Source organism: Oncorhynchus keta, chromosome 9 (genome assembly GCF_023373465.1).
Source record: "Oncorhynchus keta strain PuntledgeMale-10-30-2019 chromosome 9, Oket_V2, whole genome shotgun sequence".
In the NCBI taxonomy this organism is placed as follows: domain Eukaryota; kingdom Metazoa; phylum Chordata; class Actinopteri; order Salmoniformes; family Salmonidae; genus Oncorhynchus; species Oncorhynchus keta.
In genome coordinates, this window is record NC_068429.1 from 10476344 (window position 1) to 10503886 (window position 27543).

Here is a 27543-nt window from a genome sequence, read left to right on the forward strand (position 1 = left end):
ATCAAAACTATTGCAGATGGTGAACCTGAAGAAACAAAATAAAAATCTACTGTAAGCCAGTTCAGCAGGAATAGCCAGATGAGTGGTCTCCGGTAATGTACTTTTATTATGGTAAAACACAATTTTCAAAAGCACAGATAATAACCTATAGCAAATTACATAGGTTGTCAGTCAACTAATAAAGCCTAATCTCCCACAAGCCATTTTAGCATTTGAAAGCTGAAGGTGTTGTGGAGAAGTTTAAGATCAGAACAGGCCGTTGGTCAGCATGAAACTGGGCACAGTGCAGCAGTTTGACTAGGCTACTGATATTACCTCAGTCTGATCAGCATGAAGCTGGGCACAGTGCAGCAGTTTGACTAGGCTACTGATATTACCTCAGTCTGGTCAGCATGAAGCTGGGCACAGTGCAGCAGTTTGACTAGGCTACTGATATTACCTCAGTCTGGTCAGCATGAAGCTGGGCACAGTGCAGCAGTTTGACTAGGCTACTGATATTACCTCAGTCTGATCAGCATGAAGCTGGGCACAGTGCAGCAGTTTGACTAGGCTACTGATATTACCTCAGTCTGGTCAGCATGAAGCTGGGCACAGTGCAGCAGTTTGACTAGGCTACTGATATTACCTCAGTCTGATCAGCATGAAGCTGGGCACAGTGCAGCAGTTTGACTAGGCTACTGATATTACCTCAGTCTGATCAGCATGAAGCTGGGCACAGTGCAGCAGTTTGACTAGGCTACTGATATTACCTCAGTCTGGTCAGCATGAAGCTGGGCACAGTGCAGCAGTTTGACTAGGCTACTGATATTACCTCAGTCTGGTCAGCATGAAGCTGGGCACAGTGCAGCAGTTTGACTAGGCTACTGATATTACCTCAATCTGGTCAGCATGAAGCTGGGCACAGTGCAGCAGTTTGACTAGGCTACTGATATTACCTCAGTCTGGTCAGCATGAAGCTGGGCACAGTGCAGCAGTTTGAATAGGCTACTGATATTACCTCAGTCTGGTCAGCATGAAGCTGGGCACAGTGCAGCAGTTTGACTAGGCTACTGATATTACCTCAGTCTGATCAGCATGAAGCTGGGCACAGTGCAGCAGTTTGACTAGGCTACTGATATTACCTCAGTCTGATCAGCATGAAGCTGGGCACAGTGCAGCAGTTTGACTAGGCTACTGATATTACCTCAGTCTGGTCAGCATGAAGCTGGGCACAGTGCAGCAGTTTGACTAGGCTACTGATATTACCTCAGTCTGGTCAGCATGAAGCTGGGCACAGTGCAGCAGTTTGACTAGGCTACTGATATTACCTCAATCTGGTCAGCATGAAGCTGGGCACAGTGCAGCAGTTTGACTAGGCTACTGATATTACCTCAGTCTGGTCAGCATGAAGCTGGGCACAGTGCAGCAGTTTGACTAGGCCACTGATATTACCTCAGTCTGGTCAGCATGAAGCTGGGCACAGTGCAGCAGTTTGACTAGGCTACTGATATTACCTCAGTCTGGTCAGCATGAAGCTGGGCACAGTGCAGCAGTTTGACTAGGCTACTGATATTACCTGGGGTTGTTCAGCACGAAGCTGGGCACAGTGCAACAGTTTGACTAGGCCACTGATATTACCTCAGTCTGGTCAGCATGAAGCTGGGCACAGTGCAGCAGTTTGACTAGGCTACTGATATTACCTCAGTCTGGTCAGCACGAAGCTGGGCACAGTGCAGCAGTTTGACTAGGCTACTGATATTACCTGGGGTTGTTCAGCACGAAGCTGGGCACAGTGCAGCAGTTTGACTAGGCTACTGATATTACCTGGGGTTGTTCAGCACGAAGCTGGGCACAGTGCAGCAGTTTGACTAGGCTACTGATATTACCTCAGTCTGGTCAGCACGAAGCTGGGCACAGTGCAGCAGTTTGACTAGGCTACTGATATTACCTGGGGTTGTTCAGCACGAAGCTGGGCACAGTGCAGCAGTTTGACTAGGCTACTGATATTACCTGGGGTTGTTCAGCACGAAGCTGGGCACAGTGCAGCAGTTTGACTAGGCTACTGATATTACCTGGGGTTGTTCAGCACGAAGCTGGGCACAGTGCAGCAGTTTGACTAGGCTACTGATATTACCTGGGGTTGTTCAGCACGAAGCTGGGCACAGTGCAGCAGTTTGACTAGGCTACTGATATTACCTGGGGTTGTTCAGCACGAAGCTGGGCACAGTGCAGCAGTTTGACTAGGCTACTGATATTACCTCAGTCTGATCAGCACGAAGCTGGGCACAGTGCAGCAGTTTGACTAGGCTACTGATATTACCTCAGTCTGGTCAGCATGAAGCTGGGCACAGTGCAGCAGTTTGACTAGGCTACTGATATTACCTCAGTCTGGTCAGCATGAAGCTGGGCACAGTGCAGCAGTTTGACTAGGCTACTGATATTACCTGGGGTTGATCAGCACAAAATGACTTGTAGATCAATGACTGTCAACACAGTTACATGCTTAGTTTGACACTGATGTGCATCAGTTGTTCCAAAAGATTAGGTTATTTCAGTAGAAAGAAAGCAAAAAATATTTATAATTAAACCGGCGATTCGTGACGTTTGATTTTCTGACCGATGCATACTACATTTGAAACATTTGAAATCGCGAACCGATGGGAATCGTTTCATCCTGCTGTATAATAAAGCACAAGAGTGCATGATACACAGTGAACAGTATCTCTCCTTACATAGTTGCATAATACTCTAACTCCATCCCGTCTATAAAGCAATAGAAGCACTCATCTGCTGCACATCTATCACTCCAGTGTTTAATTGCTGTTTTGTAATTATTTCGCCACTATGACCTATTCATTGCCTTACCTCCCTTATCCTACCTCATTTACACACACTGTATATAGACTTTTCTATTGTATTATTGACCATTTGACCGTTTGTTTATCCCACGTGTAACTCTGTGTTGTTGTATGTGTCGAACTGCTTTGCTTTATCTTGGCCAGGTCGCAATTGTAAATGAGAACTTGTTCTCAACTAGCCTACCTGGTTAAATTATGGTGAAATGAAATAAAAAATTAAAATATATAAAAACAATGAAGCTCCATGACACTGGTGATCTAAGATGCTCCATAAACTATTGAATGGATCTCACAGTCAACGGTTCGGTCCAGGTAGTCTTGTGGTTAGAGTATTGGGCCAGTAACCGAAAGGTTGCTAGATCGAATTCCCGAGTTGACAAGGTAAAAATCTGTTGTTCTGCCCCTGAACAAGGCAGTTAACCCACTGTTCCTAGGCTGTCATTGTAAATAAGAATTTGTTCTTATCTGACTTGCCTAGTTAAACAAATATTTTTGTTTATTTTATATATATATATAAATGAGCAATTTTAGCAACAATAATTAGTAATTTATTTTCTCCAAAATGTGGATTCTGACCCCAGTATTTTTGCACAGTCGTCATAGTACTTCATGGAGTTCTTCACGAAGCTGAAGCCGTTGACGTCGCACACGTACGACTGGCCGTTGGCACGTAGCAAGTCGAAACCACAGACCGTTTGCTGTCAAGAGAAAGGAGAAGTGAAAATGAGAAACCGAGATCTGATATTTAAACCTCACTATCTAAAGTTGCAGTCAGGCCTTTATGGTTCACTGGTAAGGCAGATACGGGAATTGAAACCTATCGCCATTGAAAGCAGTTTACTGTACACAGTATCGAAGAATATTAAAATACATTATTTGATTAAATCAGATGAAATGCACATTATTGGGCCATAATTGAAAACAGACAATGTCTTGATATACTTTGATATTTCTGATAATGTGTTACAATTTGGGCACTACATTCTATTTAGTCTCTAGCGAACTTGGATACTTATGGCACTTCTACTCTGTTTCCTAGCATTTAGGCCACTTGTCTCTCTTTAGACAACCCCCATCACCTTTGCTTGGTCCATTCCACAGGGCTGTCCACCTTAATCAAGTCAGACTAAGGATAACGAGTCAAGTCCCTGGCTTGGTCCTAAATGGTACCTTGTTCCTTACACAGTACAGGACTTTGGACCAGAGGGTCAGGGCTCTGGTACAAAGTAGTGCACTATGTAGGGAATAGGGTGACATTTGGGACATAGCAACAGTCTAGGCCAAGCTTAAGGTCATGGTTGCTAGCGTGTTGTCCCTGATTACTGGTTGCTAGTGTGTTGTCCCTGGTTACCGGTTGCTAGCGTGTTGTCCCTGGTTACCTTGAAGGCCAGACAGACCTTCCAGGCGATGAGCTTCTCGCGGGCGTTGAGGATGACAGGGTAGCGCACCTCCTTGCCTTCACTGTCCCGCTCCACCTTGCCGTCCAGGGCCGGGGACTTCCTGGCCTCCGCGTGGGCGTAGTCCGGCCCCACTGTGTACACCTAAGGACCAAGCCCACCCCACACACCCACAAAATTATGGTTACCTATCCAGCATTTATGAATTGTTTATTTTTTTATTTATTTATCTATTCTACTTCTATTGTTCTCTGAGAGTAGGGGCCCTGGTCAAAAGTAGTGCACTGAATAGGGTGCAATTCGGGACACAGACTTGACTGTGGTGCTCAAAGCAAAGACCATGGACATACACACTGAAATACTGAATCTAGTGGCCTCACTGTCCTCGCCTTTTATCAGCTGTGTAACTAAAAGCTGGTGCCTGTTCCTGCAAAGTAAATATAATGAGCATTTTTAGCTGCCCTATTTCAGCTGGTCCCAGATAGTAAATATAGCTTGTCCCAAGTGGTACCCTATGGGCCCTACGCCATTTGGAACGTAGACATAATATGTGGTTTTAGCTAGATCCCTTTTCAGCTGAGCCCATGAGATAAGCAGAATGATATATATACTGCTGGGTTGGACTTCTCCTATTTCGGCGGACTCCGCAGTCTAGATTTGCACAGTCACTCTCCTCTCATCATTTTTGAAACCGAGACAGTCTTCCGCGAGGCATAACACATAAATCCTATTATGTTGTTCTTCAAGGCAAATATTGACTCTAAATTCACCCCTGCAGACCCCAAACTGTTACCCTACTTTTTAGACCGTAGAATGGAAAACACTGAAGTAAACACATTTATAACACTTGTTTAACTAAAATGGCTGTTGGCTAATGGGATTTACCTTCACATCAGTTCCATCCGTTGGCATGAACTCTTCATAAATGTAGGATCCGGTTTTTCGCACATTGCTCTCGGGCGAATAAACACTACTTCTGCTTCCAATCTAGAGGGAAGATCAGGTGAAGAGAAATTACATGGACAGCCATGAATGCTGTACCGTGGCTTGTACAGTCTTTAGCTAGCCTTGCAGGGGGTTAGAGGCTCTAGCTAGCCTTTGCAGGGGGTTAGAGGCTCTAGCTAGCCTTTGCAGGGGGTTAGAGGCTCTAGCTAGCCTTTGCAGGGGGTTAGAGGCTCTAGCTAGCCTTTGCAGGGGGTTAGAGGCTCTAGCTAGCCTTTGCAGGGGGTTAGAGGCTCTAGCTAGCCTTTGCAGGGGGTTAGAGGCTCTAGCTAGCCTTTGCAGGGGGTTAGAGGCTCTAGCTAGCCTTTGCAGGGGGTTAGAGGCTCTAGCTAGCCTTTGCAGGGGGTTAGAGGCTCTAGCTAGCCTTTGCAGGGGTTAGAGGCTCTAGCTAGCCTTGCAGGGGGTTAGAGGCTCTAGCTAGCCTTGCAGGGGGTTAGAGGCTCTAGCTAGCCTTGCAGGGGGTTAGAGGCTCTAGCTAGCCTTGCAGGGGGTTAGAGGCTCTAGCTAGCCTTGCAGGGGGTTAGAGGCTCTAGCTAGCCTTGCAGGGGGTTAGAGGCTCTAGCTAGCCTTGCAGGGGGTTAGAGGCTCTAGCTAGCCTTGCATGGGGTTAGAGGCTCTACCTAGCCTTGCAGGGTGTTAGTGGCTTGTACAGGTTCTAGCAGGCTCTAGTTAGTATGAAATGGTATTAGGGGCTTGTTAACACTGCAGAGATGTTGCTAGAGCACTGAGTTATGGCCTTAGTTAGGAATGTTGACAGCTGACTGTGTGTATGTGTATTAAAAATGTATGTGGACACATGCTCATCGAACATCTCATTACAAAATCATGGGCATCAATATGGAGTTGGTCCCTCATTTGATGCTATAACAGCCTCCACTCTTATGGGAAGGCTTTCCACTAGATGTTGGAACATTGCTGTGGGGACTTGCTTCCATTCAGCCACAAGAGCATTAGTGAGGTCGGGCACTGATGTTGGCCGATTAGGCCTGGCTCGCAGTCAGCGTTCCAATTCATCCCAAAGGTATATGATGGGGTTGAGGTCAATGCAGTCAAGTTCTTCCACACTGATCTTAACAAACCATTTATTATGGACCTCACTTTGTGCATGGGGGCATTGTCATGCTGAAACTGGAAGGGCCTTCCCCAAACTGTTGCCACAAAGCTGGAAGCTCAGAATCATCAAGAATGTCATTGTATGCTGTAGCATTAAGATTTCCCTTCACTGGAACTAAGGGGCTTAGCCCGAAAAACAGCCCCAGACCATTATTACTCCAACACCAAACTTTACAGTTGGCTCTATGCATTGGGGCAGGTAGCGTTCTCATGGCATTCGCCAAAGGCAGATTCGTCCGTCAGACTGGCAGATGGTAAGCATGATGCACCACTCCAGAGAACAAATTTTCACTGCTCCAGAGTCCAATAGCATTGAGCTTTACACAATTCCGCTTGGCATAGCGCATGGTGATCTTAGGCTTGTGTGTGGCTGCTTATCCTTGGAAACCCATTTCATGAAGCTCCCGACGAACAGTTTTTGTGCTGAAGTTGCTTCCAGAGGCAGTTTGGAACTCGGTAACGACTGATGCAACAGCGGACAGACGATTAAAAAAAAAATCTATATTCAGCACTCGGTCCCATTCTATAAGCTTGTGTGGCCAATCACTTCGCAACTGAGCCATGGTTGCTCCTAGACGTTTCCACTTCACAATAAGAGCACTTACAGCTGACTGGGGCAGCTCTAGCAGGGCAGACATTTGACAAACTGACTTGTTGGAAAGGTGGCATCCTATGACTGTGCCACATTGAACGTCACTGATCTCTTCAGTCAGGCCATTTTACTGTCAGTGGTGGTTTTCTATGGAGATTGCATGGCTGTGTGCTCAATTTTATACACCTGTCAGCAACGGGTGTGGCTGAAATAGCCGAATGTGTCCATATACTTAGGTGTCCATATACTTATAGTGTGTGTGTGATAGATATACGTATACACTGCTCAGAAAAATAAAGGGAATACTTAAACAACACAATGTAACTCCAAGTCAATCAAACTTCTGTGAAATCAAACTGTCCACTTGGGAAGCAACACTGATTGACAATACATTTCACATGCTGTTGTGCAAATGGAATAGACAACAGGTGGAAATTATAGGCATTTAGCAAGACACCCACAATAAAGGAGTGGTTCCGCAGGTGGGTACCACAGACCACTTCTCAGTTCCTATGCTTCCTGGCTGATGTTTTGGTCACTTTTGAATGCTGGCGGTGCGTTCACTCTAGTGGTAGCATGAGACGGAGTCTACAACCCACACAAGTGGCTCAGGTAGTGCAGCTCATCCAGGATGGCACATCAATGCGAGACGTGGCAAGAAGGTTTGCTGTGTCTGTCAGCGTAGTGTCCAGAGCATGGAGGCGCTACCAGGAGACAGGCCAGTACATCACGAGACGTGGAGGAGGCCAACAACCCAGCAGCAGGACCGCTACCTCCGCCTTTGTGCAAGGAGGAGCACTGCCAGAGCCCTACAAAATGATCTCCAGCAGGCCACAAATGTACATGTGTCTGCTCAAACGGTCAGAAACAGACTCCATGAGGGCCCAACATCCACAGATGGGGGTTGTGCTTACAGCCCAACACCGTACAGGACGTTTGGCATTTGCCAGAGAACACCAAGGGTGGCAAATTCGCCACTGGCGCCCTGTGCTCTTCACAGATGAAAGCAGGTTCACACTGAGCACGTGACAGACGTGACAGAGTCTGGAGACGCCGTGGAGAACGTTCTGCTGCCTGCAAAATCCTCCAGCATGACCGGTTTGGCGGTGGGTCAGTCATGGTGTGGGGTGGCATTTCTTTGGGGGGGCCGCACAGCCCTCCATGTGCTCGCCAGAGGAAGCCTGACTGCCATTAGGTACCGAGAAGAGATCCTTAGACCCCTTGTGAGACCATATGCTGGTGTGCTTGGCCCTGGGTTCCTCCTAATGCAAGACAATGCTAAACCTCATGTGGCTGGATGGAGTGTGTCAGCAATTCCTGCAAGAGGAAGGCATTGACGCTATGGACTGGCCCGCCCGTTCCCCAGACATGAATCCAATTGAGCACATCTGGGACATCATGTCTCGCTCCATCCACCAACGCCACGTTGCACCACAGACTGTCCAGGAGTTGGCGGATGCTTTAGTCCAGGTTTGGGAGGAGATCCCTCAGGAGACCATCCGCCAACTCATCAGGAGCATGCCCAGGCCTTGTAGGGAGGTCATACAGGCACGTGGAGGCCACACACACTACTGGGCCTCATTTTGACTTGTTTTAATGACATTACATCAAAGTTGGATCAGCCTGTAGTGTGGTTTTCCACTTTAATTTTGAGTGTGACTCCAAATCCAGACCTCCATGGGTTGATAAATTTGATTTCCATTGATAATTTTTGTTTGATTTTGTTGTCAGCACATTCAACTATGTAAAGAAAAACGTATTTAATAACAATATTTCATTCATTCAGATCTAGGATGTGTTATTTTAGTGCTCCCTTTATATTTTTGAGCAGTATATATATATATATATATATATATATATATATATATATATATATATATATATGGCCTATTGGTGTATGGATGGATGTCATGACCTTATGTGTGCATCCTAACCTTGCGGAAGAGCCTCTGGCTGCCTCCTCCGGCCGACGTGGGGTAATAGATGTAGACATTGTGGTCCTCGGCGCTCACAGGCTTCTCCACAAAGGGCTTCTGGAACACTTCACCGTTCACCTCCACGTGGTCCTCCCCCTCCACCAGGTTACACTCTGGATAGAGACGGCACATACAACTGGTTATCTATGGGATTAGCAGGCCGTGATCTTAATTCAGACCCATTAGCAGCAACTCTTTACTGTACAACAGTGGTCACTAACCCTGGTCAAAGAGATATACTCTGTGCAGCCATTTAATAGTCCAGCACCAAACCAACCAATTCTGTAGCCTCGTCCCAGATCTGTTTGTGCTGGTGTTAGTACAGTGTTTCTACAGTGTCTGCGTCACAGAAGAGTTGTTACCATAGCCTCTTTTACTGCTGCTCTTTAATTATTTGTTACTTTTATTTCTTCTTTTTTTTCGGTAGGTATTTTTATTTTTTAACTGCATTGTTGGTTAATGGCGCTTGTAATGCAAAAGAGATAGAAAATGGACAAAAACATATGTTCTCGGGTATCCTGACAGTTCAAAAGGCCTCTTGCTGTGCGGCAGAATGAGAATGTCATACATTGATGCTTTTCTCCTTTTATAATCTGGCTTTATCCAACAGAAAGGGAAAGTGTTGGGGGTTTTTGTGTAGAACTGAGGTCACTTCTGGTGACTTTTTAAAAATGACATTCTGCTTTAAAATGAATGAAAATGTATTTATGTTGTCAACTATGTGAAATATAATGCTCCCTTTAAAAGCATTATAACCTGTTGCCCAACTGATGCAGCATAGCGGCTTTAAATAAATTGGCTAAAGCATAGGGTTGCCCTTCTGCATGTACCTCACTGAACCCCCAAACAGCACAGTCACTAAACTGCTAAATTAAAATGGGACCAGATGGTTTCTCACCTATTAATCTAATAAAAGCCTCCATGGCAGTGACTATGTGTGAGTAAAGTACCTGTGCTCCACTGGCTAGGACACAACCCGACTTTGGGAGGGAAGGTTTCTTCGTTTGCACAGAGGCTTATCTGCTAGATTCCACAGCAGCCATCTTTACTGCTGCGTGCCTGAAAAAGCCTGTTCCAACAGGAAAAACTACGTGGACGTGGCAGACGTGCAATCTGATATTTAATTTAGGAATCGGTTGAGGATGTGGATCGTTTCAGGCTAATAGGCCCATTAACGGGATGCTGGTCTGAAAAGTCCCTTTACGTGTTCTGACACACTGGGCGGGGTGATGTAGTTCAGTTGACAAAAGCCCATTGGACGTTCTAAATAGGCCTTCTCAACATCCTCTGGTAAATACACGGAACTCTACACAATTTCAATAAATATGAACGTAGAGATGAAACATGGAATTGTAGTAGAGATTCCATTTCATAAAAAGGAAAAGAAAGACCATAGTGTATCCCATCTATCACAATGGAAGCCTAGAGTCAGAGAGGTCAAAGCAGACAGCTGTCATGTCAATAGATGGCCTCCTTAAATTGGCCACCCATACTAGAGAACCAGTAGAGAAAAACAGGGAAAGAGAGGAGAGCGAGAAAGACAGAGACAGAGGAGACAGAAGGACTAGTCTACAGTACATCATCCTGGAAAAGGGAGAGCAAGAGCGAGTGCGGGAGAGCAAGAGAGAGGGAACATGGCAGAGAGAGATCCAAACACCAGTGTGAGTGGGTGTATAATCACTAAGCAGTGCAGAGCTGAGACAGGACAGACAGGGAGCAGGTCTCCCAGGCCTAGTGGTGCTCCAGTTTTACTCCTCAGAGCAGGGGGTGGATGGGAACGAGACAGCTGCTAACACACACACGGTTCACTGCAGCTACATTACACAGCTGAGCCTATAGGCCTATCTGAACGTTTTCATTTTAATGAACACAACCCTGTGTACCAGGACTGGATTAGACCTGGTACCCATTCAAACATTGTGTGGTAGCCATTCAAACAACAATGAGGCATCCAACCTAGACAATGAGGCATCCTGAATGATCAATGGTCTGATCTAATTTCATCTCAGGGAAGTGTTGATGACGTACACTTGGGAAAAGCTAGCAGATAATATGTTAAGAGACGCGATTAGGTCTCTTTGCCAAAAGATAAAGCTCTACCATCAAGGGAATGAGCCAAATTTAAGCCGTAGCTGAATGGCCTTTATTTGCCAACAGCAACAGATGTGGTGTGAACAGGTCTATCCAGCCGTAGCTCATATTCCTATTGGATTTTAACATGATGGTGGGGGGGTTCATTTCAGATGCCAAATGGCTGCATTGTCCTTTTTGACGGGATTGTTTCCACTAAAACAGTATTGTTTCCCCATCTGTTTCACAGTCATGGCTCGTTGCCATTTTAAGACTGAAATGTAAAACAGTTGAATCCCTGTAGCCTTTCTACATGCCAGTAATCTTCTGTTTGCAGCGATCTAAAGGACGAGAGAGGAATTTAAAGCAGTAGTGATTGATTCCATTCCAGATACGACAGATTTGAAAATGTTACAAATTTGTTTGTATATTGAGCTGACATAGACTAGACAATTAACATCACTGGCTAGGTTTTCATGCAAATATTCACAATTCTGCATAAAGACAATATGCACATTTCCCCACCAGCGGTGTTTCTACCAAACGGACTCGTTGAGGATAGAAATTAGTGCGTGATGAAAGTAGTGCACAGAAAATGTACCTTTTCGCTTAAATTGTCACGTCCCGAATAAAAATCTAAAGTTCAATGTGTTTTCATCACATTTTCAACTCTACTGATAGTTTTTTTTGTGACAAAACTGTTGCGTTGAATAGCAAAGGTGCTTCCTCTGGTCTTGGCACTCTAGCCAACAGCTTGCCGATATAGTGTGGTAGGATGTGTGGGTAGACTAGTCTACATGATGAGATTATTGTGGATAAGTGGTTATTTTATCAATATTTGCGCATAAAGGCATTTCCACCACCATTTCTCACAAAAAAAGACACAAAGATCCAATCATGCTGAACATGGTTGGATCTATCACAGCTGTCATAATTTATTTTCCACATGGTTGAACTTTACTTGCATAACAACTGTGGGTGGAAATGTGGTTTTGTGAGTAAATCTTTGGACACAATTTCTGTTTGGATTATCATAAGAATAAACCACAAAAAAAAACTAATAGCACAGACCAAGCAGTGGAACAGGATGTTTACAGTCTAACGTGAGGTTCTGGGCAGAAATCAAATGGAGAATAACACAATGGTCTAAACACTGATGTGACCGTGATTCATAATGCTATTTTCCTATATTGAAACACTTTTTTTGTCACCATCATTAAGGTATACAGAGGCGCATTTGAGAACGTGCCCCAATATTCTACGAATAAACCTAAAGGGACATTACACTTCAAAGCTTGTCTGATGTTTGCAAACCTCAAACCTGTTCTTCTGTTGAGTTAAGTCCACATCCCAGGCCATCCCTTTTGTAGATCCAGCTACACGTCACAATACCGACGAATGGAAAAGAGAAGCACGATCCGATTTAAAGATTGGCTGTGCTCATCTTTTCCATTCATCTTGGAGTTTGAGGCATCGCTGGATCGATATATATATATACATGATAAGTACTCAGCTTGACATTAGATTACTTTTGAAGTCTGAAAGCACATTGTAGATTTTTCCCTAACATCCAAAAACTTAATTCAACCAATCAACTCATCATCAAGCCTCTGATTATTGGAATCCGGTGTGTTAGTTCTAGGAGAAAAACTAAGAAAAATGTCCACAACTTTGGGTTGCCTGGACCAGGATTGAGAAACATTGCTTTTTTTTCAATGACGGCCTAGGAACAGCAAGTTAACCTGTTCAGGGGCAGAACGACATATTTGTAAATCAAATCAAATTTTATTTGTCACATACACATGGTTAGCAGATGTTAATGCGAGTGTAGCGAAATGCTTGTGCTTCTAGTTCCGACAATGCAGTAATAACCAACAAGTAATCTAACTAACAATTCCAAATCTACTGTCTTATACACAGTGTAAGGGGATAAAGAATATGTACATAAGGATACATGAGAATGAGTGATGGTACAGAGCAGCATAGGCAAGATACAGTAGATGGTATCGAGTACAGTATATACATATGAGATGAGTATGTAAACAAAGTGGCATAGTTAAAGTGGCTAGTGATACATGTATTACATAAGGATGCAGTCGATGATATAGAGTACAGTATATACGTATGCATATGAGATAAATAATGTAGGGTAAGTAACATTATATAAGGTAGCACTGTTTAAAGTGGCTAGTGATATACATCATTTCCCATCAATTCCCATTATTAAAGTGGCTGGAGTTGAGTCAGTGTCAGTGTGTTACCTTGTCAGCTCAAGGATTTGAACCTGCAACCTTTACTAGTCCAACGCTCTAACCACTAGGCTACCCTGCTTTGACCTTTAAGGTACTGGGTACTAACCCTCTGGTCTCGCAGGGTCTCTGTTGAGAACGGCGTAACGTGGGAGCAGGATGCCCTGGTTCTTCAGGATCCGGTACACCTCCCTCCTGGAGGAAGAGGAATGCTAGATCAGTTGACTGAGCATCAACAACACAGGGATCAAACCACTTTTCATTAGCTGTGTGGAGTCAATTAGCCTGCAGCAAGGCTTCACTTAAACAGCTGTGTGCTGTTTCAAATCTTTCTGAATGTGACCACTTTCTTAAAGGGATACTTCAGGATTTTAGCCCTTTATCCACTTCCCCGGAGTTACATTAACTCATGGATTCCAATATTCTGTCTCTGCACGTGGTTTTATGGAAGTTGCTAACTAGTGCCAGAGCAATTGCTAGCTAGCGTTAGCGCAATGACAAAGTCTATGGATATCTGACTCCCAGTTATTGTGCTAACGCTAGTTACCACTGGCTCGCAAAACTAATTTCATACTGGACACAGAGACATAAAAATAGTATCCACAAGTTCATTTACTTTTTGGAAGTAGATTGGCAAAATCCCGAAGTATCCATTTTCACCCTGCTTCTTGATTGAACTGGCCTTTCATTAGCCTGTACAATGGCATCTATTGATTTAGCATTTAACACCATCAAGTGGTGGGTGTCAAGTTTTGCTTCATCATATCGTAAATATAGGATAGGCCCAATGTACAGCAAATCAGCACAGTATCACCTATATAGTGCACTACTTTTTACCATCGACACTCAGAAATGGGAGTCAACATCGGGAGTTGACGTGCAAGAAGTCGAGGAATCAATTAATTTGGAGTCGATTCTCCACCACAACGCCATCGTCGTTAACAGTTGGATCAATCAGAGAAAGGCAAGGGACCGAAGTAAATTCCTGTATGGCAATATTCTGAGAAGTTAAATGAGAAGAAAATGCTAACTTTGCCAGGTGGAATTGAGGCTCAGTAATGCTAGTACAGGTCATGCAGCTGCACTGCTGCCAGCCACAGATGGTTTCAGAACGTTAAGCATTGCACCTATACTAGCATTACTGTGAATGCAAGCTTGGGCATAAGTGTGCAGTCAGGCTATGTATCTGTTGAGGTCCTGTCTTAATTTTGTTTAAACTGTTGCTGGCAGCCGTGCAGCTGCATTGTGAATTCACATAGAATTGTATAATTTTTGTTGTATCGTTTTAACGGAAAACTGATAAATTGCTGTTTAAAACATTAAGAAAATGTTTCCATTTGACACATCCCTAGTGCATAGTAGCCTAATGTTTTGATGAAAGAAAACATTTCAAACAATAGCCTAAATTGACACCATGCGCATGCTTTTGTAAAAACAAATATTTAAAAAAAATCACAGCTTTTAGCTGGGTATGCACTAATATGCATCTACTGGTATAGTGTGTCCGTCTTTGAATGCCTCAATGTTTTAAAAAAAATATTATTTTAAGCATTTTAGACAAAAAAGTTCATTGTTAATAATTTCCTGAGTTTTTACAATATCAATGGCGGACTTAATATGGTTCATCATGTTCATGTCTTTTATGACTCTACTAGGGCTGCGGTGGTCATTGAACTTTGTCAGTCGGTTATTGCCATGCTGAAGACTGCCGGTCTCACGCTAATTGACCATTAATTAACATTAACACTTATAAGTCCCATGCCCTTATTTTATATTAGGAATAATATTATTAAACTTACTTGAATAAAATGGAAAGGATATTTTTCCCATTCTAGAGCAAGTGCGCAACCATATGAAGTGTTGATGTTGAGTGTAAAAGTGATCATTTGAAACAGGTCCTATATGCTAGATTTAGATTCTGGGATTCTCTGCCTATAACCCTATTACAGGGGCTGAGTCACTGGCTTACTGGTGCTCTTCCATGCCTTCCCTAGGAGGGGTGCATCACTTGAGTGGCTTGAGTCACTGACGTGGTCTTCCTGTCTGGGTTGGAACACCCCCCTCTTGGGTTGTGCCGCGGCGATCTTCTTTGTGGGCTATACTCGGCCTTGTCTCAGGATGGTAAGTTGGTGGTTGAAGATATCCCTCTAGTGGTGTGGGGGCTGTGCTTTGGCAAAGTGGGTGGGGTTATATCCTGCCAGTTTGGCCCGGTCCGGAGGTATCATCGGATGGGGCCAGTGTCTCCTGACCCCTCCCGTCTCAGCCTCCAGTATTTATGCTGCAGTAGTTTATGTGTCGGGGGGCTAGGGTCAGTTTGTTATATCTGGAGTATTTCTCCCGTCTCATCCTGTGTCCTGTGTGAATTTAAGTATGCTCTCTCTAATTCTCTCTTACTCTCTCTGAGGACCTGAGCCCTAGGACCATGCCTCAGGACTACCTGGCATGATGATTCCTTGTTGTCCCCTGTCCACATGGCCTTGCTGCTGCTCCAGTTTCAACTGTTATGCCTGCGGCTATGGAACCCTGACCTGTTGACTGTGATTACTATTATTTGGCCATGCTGGTCATTTATGAACATTTGAACATCTTGGCCATGTTCTGTTATAATCTCCACCCAGCACAGCCAGAAGAGGACTGGCCACCCCTCATAGCCTGGTTCCTCTCTAGGTTTCTTCCTAGATTTTGGCCTTTTTTGGAGTTTATCCTAGCCACCGTGCTTCTACACCTGCATTGCTTGCTGTTTGGGGTTTTAGGCTGGGTTTCTGTACAGCACTTTGAGATATCAGCTGATGTACGAAGGGCTATATAAATACATTTTATTTAGAGTTATTTGGTAACTTTAGTTGTGAATGATACAAACCTTAAAATGTCTTACAAATTAAAATATATATGGTCTGTATGATGCGACTATTTGCTACTGATGATTTGAGAAAAATAATGGGGGAAAAAGTTTGAGTTCTATTCCTTGCCTCAGGCTGTACAAACTGTTCTCTCATCAAGTGATCATATTTTCACCCATCAGACTATTCTCAATTGAATCTAGTCTTTAATAATATGTCTAATGAGTTTTGATTTAGAGTGGACCATTAGCAAATGGGCAGGAACAGGGGCAGGGGATAAAGACATGTCATCACACTCACTACAATAGCAGATGGAGGCTACTTTCCAGCAGGTTCTTTTTTCTCACTCATGCCCAAATGCGGGACAACAGGATGGTTTTGTGGGCCAGCGTAGCCTACATACATGCATGCATTTAGACCGGAATATGCATGTAGATCTTCTTGCAACTGTTTTGTAAGAAAATTAGAGCAGATGGTGTTTACTATATAAATCAAATCAAATTTTAAAATCAAAATGTATTTGTCACATACGCCGAATACAACAGGTGTACAACAGTCCTTACAGTGAAATACTTACATATAACCTTCCTGTATTTTGTTTCAATCAAAGCCCATTCTACCTAGTAACCTGCATTCACACGCTGTTTCAATCAAAGCCCATTCTACCAAGTAACCTGCATTCACACGCTGTTTCAATCAAAGCCCATTCTACCTTGTAACCTGCATTCACACGCTGTTTCAATCAAAGCCCATTCTACCTTGTAACCTGCATTCACACGCTGTTTCAATCAAAGCCCATTCTACCAAGTAACCTGCATTCACATGCTGTTTCAATCAAAGCCCATTCTACCAAGTAACCGGCATTCACACGCTGTTTCAATCAAAGCCCATTCTACCAAGTAACCTGCATTCACACGCTGTTTCAATCAAAGCCCATTCTACCAAGTAACCGGCATTCACACGCTGTTTCAATCAAAGCCCATTCTACCTAGTAACCTGCATTCACACGTTGTTTCAATCAAAGCCCATTCTACCTAGTAACCTGCATTCACACGCTGTTTCAATCCAAGCCCATTCTACCTAGTAACCTGCATTCACACGCTGTTTCAATCAAAGCCCATTCTACCTAGTAACCTGCATTCACATGCTGTTTCAATCAAAAGCTCATTCTGTCTAGTAACTGACATTCGCGTGCAGAAATGAGGTGGTGTGTTTGGTGTGTCAGCAACAATAAGGCTCAAGGGGATGTGGTATATGGCCAATATACCATGGCTAAGGGCAGTTCTTATGTAAGACGCAACGCATAGTCAAATATACCACAAACTGTTCGCTGCTCTGGCCCCCCAATGGTGGAACAAACTCCCTCACGACGCCAGGACAGCGGAGTCAATCACCACCTTCCGGAGACACCTGAAACCCCACCTCTTTAAGGAATACCTAGGATAGGATAAGTAATCCTTCTCACCCCCCTTTTAAGATTTAGATGCACTATTGTAAAGTGACTGTTCCACTGGATCTCATAAGGTGAATGCACCAATTTGTAAGTCACTCTGGATAAGAGCGTCTGCTAAATGACTTAAATGTAAATGTAAATGTCTTTAGGCCAATCAGCATTCAGGGCTCGAACCACCCAGTTTATAATACGCTATTATATATATACACGTTTCTGTTATGAATCATTATCTTCCAAGACATTCATTCAATATCTCAAACAGTCTGGGACAGTTGTGGGATGCAATAGATCCCAAATTAATACAACCAAAAAACATTTTTTATGCAATGTGGCTGACGCAACAGATCAGAACATTTAGCTTAAAATGTTAGAAACTATTAGGCTATTTCTTCACATTATAAGCACAGCAATGAGCACGTGGTAGTAGGCTATAAGTGCTAATGTTCCATTAGCAGAAAACAATGAAAAGTGACTGCAAATGCATTTATGCATGTAATGCTTTTATTATAAAAAGGTGCATTTTTATGGTGAAAATTGTCTTTCCCGAACTTGAAACTCACGCACTGAGTTCTACCTAGTAACCTGCATTCACACATATGCCAGTTAGGCTCTACACGCCTTGTAAAGCGGATTAATGTGCTTAATTCTTTTGGGCCACTTCAGTTGTGATACAAACCTTATTAAAACATATAGGCCTATGGGCTAGGCTACATGAGGTGTGCAACTATGACTCAAACAAGTCGTAAAAAAGGTATTGTTTCTTATGTTGGGCATCATTCACAAGTGATAATATATAATTCACAAGTGATAGGCTAATATTGTCACCCATCAGACTTTTCTTGATTTTAACTTGTATTTACATACACTAAACAATATATGTGTGACATTTGTTTAGATTTAGAATGGACAATTATCATGCACCTGTTTTGAAACAGGGGCAGCAGGAAAAAATATGTTGTCTATGCATAAGACACTGCATCCCAGTGCAAGAGACGTCACTGCAGTACCTGGTTCGAATCCAGGCCGTGATTGGGAGTCCCATAGGGCGGCGCACAATTGGCCCAGCATTGTCCGGGTTTGGCTGGGGTAGGCCGTCATTGTAAATACGAATTTGTTCTTAACTGCCGTGCCGAGTTAAATAAAGGTGAAATTAAAATAGCGAATAGAGGACACTTTTCCCTGTGGTTTATTTTCATGCCAGCCAGGTAGGCTATACTCTTGTTGTAAATATAAGCAATGTGCTTAATATTAGGATAGTTGAGAAATAAATATAGTAGGCCTAGCCTATAGAGAGCTGATGGGATCCTCCTCTTTTTATTAGCAGCCATCAGTCTTTTCTCAAGCAATTACATAGCCTATAGAAATGTTGCGCAACATGAGCTCTCATGAAGTGTCTTATTTGATTTTCGATTACATTTGCATTGATGTCGGAGTGATTAGAGGGACAAGAGAGTGCTTGAGTACCAGGCAGTTTGCAAGTTTGGTAGGCTACTAATGACCAGCATCAGAGCTTGGAGAAGCCTAATTACCGTGACTAAACGGTCATGTGGAATTTCACTGCCTCCAATGACCCGTGACAGTCAGTGTGGAGGCAATACTAATCTTCGGCTCCCGAGTGGCGCAGCGGTGTAAGGCACTGCATCGCAGGATATATATAGCCTGTTGATATGAATTAAACAATCTAGCCGATTGGTATGAATTACAGAATCTAGTCTATAGATATGAATTACACAAGAAATATACATTTATAGATTTTTATTTTAATGCATTGTTTAATCTTTGTTCAACCCGCCCGCCACCTACCCATCGTTCACCCACACAAAATGTCATGAGCCTAAACCCGCCCACCCCACGGATATAACCGCGGGTTCTGAGTCAACCCGCGCATCACTAGTGTATGTATGCATCCCAAATGGCACCCTATTCCCTTAATAATAAACTACTTTTGACCAGAGCCCTATAGTAGTGCACTATATAGGGAATAGGGTGCCATTTGGGACAAAATCCATGTCTGTCTGGGTGAAATGCTTTCGTGGCGCCAAACGTTATACTTGTTCTAAATTATTGTAGATGTCAAATAGCGAATGATAAAACTGTTCCCATCCACAGAGACATTATGAATACCACTGTTTCACAACTCTTATCAGAGGGCAGCAGTGTATTCCAGTTTGTATGCTTCCTCAAATTAAACTTGGGTTGGGTGATTGATCAATCATGAGAAAACAAAAACACTGAAAATACTCACTATAGACCATTCCTTAAAAAAGGGATTCATGTCCTTCACTCGTTTAGCAATACCAGTGATTTTTATTAGCAACCATAATGTGAAGAATGAAAGCAACCTCCAATGTTTCCATTGCTGCAGTGAAAACACAGGCAGCAGCATGTGGGGAGATATTGTCCAACACATGGCTTTTAACCAGAGTCCATAAAGGCTGATCAAAAGTAGTGCCTTGTTTAAAAATCCACCAGTGGTTTTTTTTGGTATTATTTTTGTATTTAACCTTTATTTAACTAGGCAAGTTAATTAAAGAACAAATTCTTATTTTACAATGACGGACTACCCCGGGCCAAACCCTCCCCTAACCCGGACTACCCCGGGCCAAACCCTCCCCTAACCCGGACTACCCCGGGCCAAACCCTCCCCTAACCTGGACTACCCCGGGCCAAACCTTCCCTAACCCGGACGACTGTGATACAGCCCGGGATCGAACCAGGATCTGTAGTGACACCTCTAGCACTGAGATGCAGTGCTTTAGACAGCTGCGCCACTCGGGAACCCTTTTATTAGCAACCATAATGTGAAGAATGGGCAACAGCATGTCAGGATCTATTGTCCAACACATGCCTTTTGACTAGTGGATTATTGAACAATGCAAAAGTTTAGAAAACGGTGAAGGACATTGTTGTGGATGGTCTATAGTGAGTATTTTCTAGTGTTTCATTCAACATGATTGATCAATTAATGATCAAACATCCAACCCAAGATTAATTTGAGGAAGCATACACTGCTGCCCTCTGACAAGAGTTGTACACCTTTGCCTTTAGTGAAACAGTGGTATTTGTTTCATGAGAAATGAAAACACTAGATTCTCTGGATTGGGACATAGGCCAAGGCATCAAACATCGGCAGAGGGGAACATATCATTCACACTTTGATTATAAACTTCAGCATTGCTCAGTTATCCACCGATGACTATTAGCAACCATAACGTGAAGAATGGCCTATTGTCCAACACATGCCTTTGACCAGATATGGTCATGATTGCCATAGCAACTGTCAATCACCTTACCTGTCTTGAATGTAGTACTGGAGATCCAGATCATTGATGACAAACGGGTTTCTGAGTTTCTCATAGGCTACTGCTTTGTCCAATGGAAAACCTAAACATTTTTTTTTTTAAAAGACCAATAAAAACATGTGTTTGTAGGAGAACAGAGGTGAAGTCAAGCTCATTCAAAAGACCTCTGTGCCAGGAGGACGTAGGAAAATACATTTGCTAACGGCTAATTTCCTAAAACATTTGCAACCTTTTCACTTCATACGAAGGGATTTCCTTGTAAAGCCTGTGCTTTAAAGGCCTTACTAGCAGAGATTGTGTGAACTAAATGGGCATGTGTGTTTCTCTCTCTCCCTCTCTCTACACAATACATTGAGAGGTAACATGTTTGCTTTACTGTTTAGCTCATATGACAAAATGACTAATGACCGTCCAAATGGCATCATATTTTCCTTACACAGTACACAGGGCTCTGGTCTAAAGTAGTGCACTATGTAGGGAATAGGGTGCCATAGAGCTCTGGTCTAAAGTTGTGCACTATGTAGGAAATAGGGTGTATTTTGGGACACATCCTAAACCTCTTAGGTTACCAGCTAGAGTTGAGGTCTAGAGGACAAGTCTAAACAACAAGCTGAAATAAACCACCAGCCGTAAACAAACTTAACTACAGGCCGCTTGGCAGCTGACCACATCACAGCTTCTTGGGTGACATAGGTGTGGTGTGCCAGCCAGACGAGGACTACGTAGTAAATAAATCGCTGGTTGGAGAGGTCTGTTTACATATGGGCCCTGGTCCAAAGCATTGCAGGCAGGGAAAAGGGGGGGGGGGGGTTTAATTGGTATATATCAGGATATTATTTTTGACGATATATTATATCGTTGACAATATCGCTATATAATTTTTGCGCTACTTTGATATACCTGCACCAACATTTCTGTATTTTTTCATCTTATTGTTCATCTTCTTTTAAATAGGGAGCCAATGTGTTTTCAGCACTTTTATTTCCATGATTGATTAAAAGTCGTTTTCTCATGGCACTCTTGTCCCCCAGCACAAGGAATATGTTTGGAACATCAAATCTCAATAAAATAAAATCACAATAAAATCACAGTACCGACTCGCAATACATAGAATCGTAATATATATTGTATCGCACCCAAGTATCGTGATAATATCGTATCATGAGGTCCCTGGCAATTCCCAGCCCTAATTTGGGACGAAGCAATGGTTTAAGAAAAGCAGGGTGACCCCCCACCCCCACTTAACTTTGGACGTGCAGACACAGGAAACAATGAAAACACATTACATGTCAATTACAACACAAAGTCAGAAGCACCAGTGCTGTGACTCCTTAAAAAGGGATAGTTTAGCCAAATCAAATAAAAATGTGTGTAGTTTCCCTTACCCTGTTGTCATACCTTGTAAGCTGTCTAGTCTTTTGTTGACCTGGCCACTGTTTCCAAATGCAAACTTTTTAGCATTTGTGGCACATATCCAATGCAAGTCAATGTTATCAATATTAGTATGTTGCACTGTCCAAATCATCTAGAAGTAACTTTGAGCGACACAATCAGTGTGAGATACTTTACCCAATTACATATTGTTTTCCTTAACCTTTTTCACACTTCATGTGCAAATCATCCTAATTTGGGAAAAGTATCTCTTAAAGGAAATATTGTATGTGCTGAAGCACATGCCTCTTCTGTCTTTAGAAACACCCCCTTGCCTCCTTCCAGTCACGGTTACGCAATGTTGGACATTTCAAAACACTGAACAGTCTTGTGATGAATGAACAGCAGTGTCAACCTAAACAATGAGGGCTGTATATGTGAGGGCGTGGGTAAGTGAGTATGTGTGTGTATGAGTTTGTTTATGTATGTGTGTGTGTGTGCAGTGTGTTTAAATATGTGTTTACGTATGTGCATGTGTTCGGGGTGTGAACGTTTCAAAGTTGGGATCGATAATGTTTTTAAAAATCCCTGATAACTAGCCTTCCATCCATTAGTCTAGATATATCCTGATAACTAGCCTTCCAATCTATTAGCCTAGACATCTTCTGATAACTAACCTTCCAATCGATTAGCCTAGATATCTCCTGATAACTAGCCTTCCAATCTATTAGCCTAGATATCTCCTGATAACTAACCTTCCAATCCATTAGCCTAGATATCTCCTGATAACTAGACTTCCAATCTATTAACCTAGATATCTCCTGATAACTAGCCTTCCATCCATTAGTCTAGATATATCCTGATAACTATCCTTCCATCCATTAGCCTAGATATCTCCTGATAACTAGCCTTCCAATCTATTAGCCTAGATATCTCCTGATAACTAACCTTCCATCCATTAACCTAGATATCTCCTGATAACTAGCCTTCCATCCATTAGCCTAGATATCTCCTGATAACTAACCTTCCATCCATTATCCTAGATATCTCCTGATAACTAGCCTTCCATCCATTAGCCTAGATATCTCCTGATAACTAGCCTTCCAATTTATTAGCCTAGATATCTCCTGATAACTAACCTTCCAATCCATTAGCCTAGATATCTCCTGATAACTAGCCTTCCAATCTATTAACCTAGATATCTTCTGATAACTAACCTTCCATCCATTAACCTAGATATCTCCTGATAACTAGCCTTCCATCCATTATCCTAGATATCTCCTGATAACTAGCCTTCCAATCTATTAACCTAGATATCTCCTGATAACTAGCCTTCCAATCCATTAGCCTAGATATCTCCTGATAACTAGCCTTCCAATCTATTAACCTCGATATCTCCTGATAACTAGACTTCCAATCTATTAACCTAGATATCTCCTGATAACTAGCCTTCCATCCATTAGCCTAGTTATCTCCTGATAACTAGCCTTCCAATCTATTAACCTAGATATCTTCTGATATCTAACCGGTTTGATGCCTTGTGATTGGACGACAATAACCTACACACGCCACTCTCGTGAAAAGCAAGAGCAGCATAATTGATAAATTGTTCTCTCTCCACAGGGGGCACGATGTACAAAAATGGCCATTTAAACATTGTACATTTGTCTCATCCCTACTGTGTTAGTTTGTTTATCAATTGTGTTTGTGTGTCCGCACATGTCCATGGTAACCCAGCGTGTCCATGGTGACCCAGGGTGTATGTGTGTGTTTATTCATGTGTATGTGTGTTTATGCGCTTGTGTGCTTGTTGATACGCACATGCATGGTAACCCAGCGCTCACCTTTGGAGTGAAATGAGATGAGGCAGTCACAGAGTGGCCAGTTGTCCACAGGCTCGTTGAGGATGACCTCCTCCTCGATGGTCACCACCGTGATGTACTTGAACAGACAGAGGCGCTCCAGGATCTCCTTCATGGGCTTGGACTTGGACTTCTTGGACATGGCACAGATGCCCACCACGATCTGCCTCTCAGGAGGCTAGGGGAGAAGAGATGGAGGAATAGGGGTTAAGGAGATGAGGACAGGATGCTATAGAGTATTGGAACACAGCCTATAACCTTGGTGCAATGCAATAGTCTCTCGTGTTCCTCCCTCGCTAGTGAGAGGAGATGGAGGAATAGGCACCAATGGGTGCATCTCAATAGTCTCAAGTGCTCTCCTTGTCTTCTTTTAGTAATTTCCACTTGTGGGCAAGAACTGGACAGATGAAAGCCAATTCCCAGGAGACAACCATTTGGTTTGTTTTGAGATCATTACAGATTAGGGAGGGGAGAGGAACTTGAAGCTATGAGACTCTCCCTAGACAGCTATCGGACTGTCTACTTTAGGTCAGTTGGTAGAATGCCTAATGAGCCTCTTTCTAGACAACCGACTGTCCACTCTGGGTCATTTTTTAAAAACTATGTCATCATACCAGTATTTTACAGTGCATGACAATGGCACAACACACTTGTTATGTAAACCAATCTTTTATTTAGGATTGTTCAAGGAACATTAAAGGAGGACATTTTAGGGGGAAATGTAAGCCGATCAATTCTTCATACAGAGGATAGAAACGGCATTGACAGTTATATAACAACTGACAATATTCAGCAAAGCTGATTCAAAATAGAATGTTCAACCATCACAAGCTTTAGAATGGAAGGCAATTCATTTGAGTGTTTGGAGTTACATACATATCATTTTTAATGAATTAAGTACGTTCACAAAGATGGCCAATGCAAATATATGAGATCAACTCCAAATCCTGATCAAATCCTATAACATGTACTGTGACATAAATCTCTAATTTCCATGTTGTTGCACAATTAGATGCTCCAAAAAAGACTATGAAACAGTCTGTGTGAAGATTTGAACAGACTGAGGATTCACTGTTGTGTGTGAACCCTTTGCTCAATTCAGAACCTGGAAAGTTACTTTATACGTGAGCATATTACACCTAAAAATGGACTGCGATCAAAAGCCATAGATTTACATTTAGTGCAGAATCAAGTGCCTCCGCTGCAATCTCAATTGTGCCTATTTTGTTATGACCTGGATGATGTTCTTTTTAGAAAGATGGACGTTTATCTTCAGCCACTGACGATCTCTATGGGCAAATCAACTCACCGAATCATACATCTCGTCGTCCTCGTCCTCCTCCTCTTCTTCCACATTCTCATAGAGGCAGTCGTAGCCCATGACCCGCCCGGGGTCCAGCAATTCCTCACCCTCGTTGTCGTCGCAGCCTACGAAGAAGCGAGGGTGTTCCCCGCCGTCTGGAGCCTCACCTCCTTTAGACATGGCTGGGCCGTCTTGCGGCTGGGGACCCTTGGAGTCCTGGGGCTGAGGCCTGTCCCTCTCTACCACAGACCTGTCTGTGGCTGGCCCTGTGCCTCCTGCTGCACTCCCTCCTCCAAATGCCACACCTCTCACTCACCTCACCTCCCAGCCCCCAAAGAACTAGGCTTTATCCCTCACCCTCACTTCCCTTCCCCAGGGCCTGCCTGTCTGGGACCCAAACTGGTCCACTAGAACCCCTGAGAAAGAGGTGGGGGGGGGGTAGTTTAAAGAACTTGATGGGGAAGGGAATGGGTTTATCCCTGGTGCATGTCTACTTGTACAATCAGGGTGCTGGGTTATCGTACTCCGTTATAGGGTCACAGCCAGTGAGCTGGTGCTCCTCCCACCGTCCTGTTCCTTACAGCCCAGCATGTCCTTTTTGTCCTCTAAATATCTGGCCTGAAACACAAACATGTATGTGCTTTATTTGTCCACCACAAAATAAATTATCACAAAGGCCCCAAATGTTTGGAGGCCAATAAGGATATTTGAACTTGTCCATCCTCCACATGGGTCATATTGTGAGCATAATACAGCACACACACACACGCAGTGGAAGACGGCAATGAAACATGACGCACACGGCTGTCCTCCCTGTTCCCGCTGATTAAGAAGCAGAGCGGACTATCAAACGGGGTCACGTCATTGCAGAGACAGTGAACGTGAAACCCAGATTACAGGGAAGGTCAGACCGTTACATGTGCTGTCCTAACAACCTCCCTTTAACGGTGCAGGATAAGAGACACTTTGGAAGTTTTTCACTGGGTACTTATCGGCTATAACCGGGTAATCCTCATGTCTGAGCGAGCAGAGAGGAAGGCTAGGGAGGAATGCCACTGAAGTAAAAATAAAATGGAGGGCATTGTCTGACAGAATGGCACAAATGAATAGATCTAATTCAGTGAAGAGACATTGAGAGGGAGATGAGGAGGGCAAGGGAAAAGGAGCTCGAATTAAATGACACTAGAGCTAGATCTGTGTTAGCAGCAGAATTGTCTGTATAATACATTATCATCCTAACTATTCAAGAAAAAAAACGAATGGATTTCTGGAGTGAAATACACCTGGAGTCGTTGTAGCTCTACAAATGCCCACAAGAACTGAGCCAATTCAACCACCATAAATATTCCAGGCTGTTGACAGCTCTGGGAAAACTATGCCCTTTCAAGATCTGCTCTTTTGAAGAACTAAAAGGTAGCCAACTATGAACGGGTGCAACAGACACTGTGTGCGCGCTCATTTTACCCTGAATAATGTTTCCAATCGGTTTTACTCATTTCATATTTATACACTGTATTCTACTGTATTTTATTCTATGCCACTCAGACATTGCTCATCCTAATATTTAGATATTCCTTAATTCCATTTCTTTTTTATTTAGACGTGTGTATTGTTGTGAATTGTTAGATATTACTGCACTGTTGGAGCTAGCACCACAAGCATTTCGCAACAACCGCAATAACATCTGCTAAATATTTTTATGTGACCAATAACATTAGATTTTATTTGAATACAGCCAATAGCATAGAAAGACAACCTAGTGAATTGCATAGGCCTACAGCTGAACTGGGACACAAGTGAACCAGGATTAATGCGGAAGTGGCCACTCACCTGAAGTGAAAGGGCCCATGTAAGATTTATAACAGAAGAGTATGGACACACTTTCCAAAGGTTGAACACTAGCCAAAAAATAGCCTTGTTCAATAACAGTAATGTAATGTATTATGTTGTTCTAGCACCATCAACCAATTATATCGGTTTTTGTTCCGAATGTTTCAACATCGATATTAGGCCTAGCTGATATCCTTTCACCTGACTAGGAAGTAGCCTACTCTGAGCTGTCATCTAGAAAGGACTTACATTTTATCAGTGACTTTCAACACAAATGAACACAGGCTAGAAAGCTCAAATATAGAGCATTTTGCTGAAAATATGTATTCAGCAGCATTCTCCCTCT

General features: G+C 43.1%; 1 protein-coding gene across 11 annotated transcripts in view; it reads right to left on the reverse strand.

Moving 5' to 3' along the window:
* ppip5k2 (diphosphoinositol pentakisphosphate kinase 2) overlaps positions 1 to 27543 on the reverse strand; it is a 72346-nt gene that overhangs the window by 43236 nt on the left and 1567 nt on the right. For all 11 annotated transcript variants that reach the window (XM_052525112.1, XM_052525113.1, XM_052525109.1 and 8 more), the window contains 8 exons: positions 25374 to 25985; positions 24047 to 24242; positions 20823 to 20913; positions 13346 to 13431; positions 8876 to 9030; positions 5120 to 5221; positions 4217 to 4378; positions 3414 to 3535 (listed from right to left, as the gene is read on the reverse strand). In XM_052525112.1, the coding sequence (XP_052381072.1) occupies positions 3414 to 3535; positions 4217 to 4378; positions 5120 to 5221; positions 8876 to 9030; positions 13346 to 13431; positions 20823 to 20913; positions 24047 to 24242; positions 25374 to 25547 (1088 nt within the window). In that variant the 5' untranslated portion in view covers positions 25548 to 25985. The remainder of the gene's footprint in view (positions 1 to 3413; positions 3536 to 4216; positions 4379 to 5119; positions 5222 to 8875; positions 9031 to 13345; positions 13432 to 20822; positions 20914 to 24046; positions 24243 to 25373; positions 25986 to 27543) is intronic.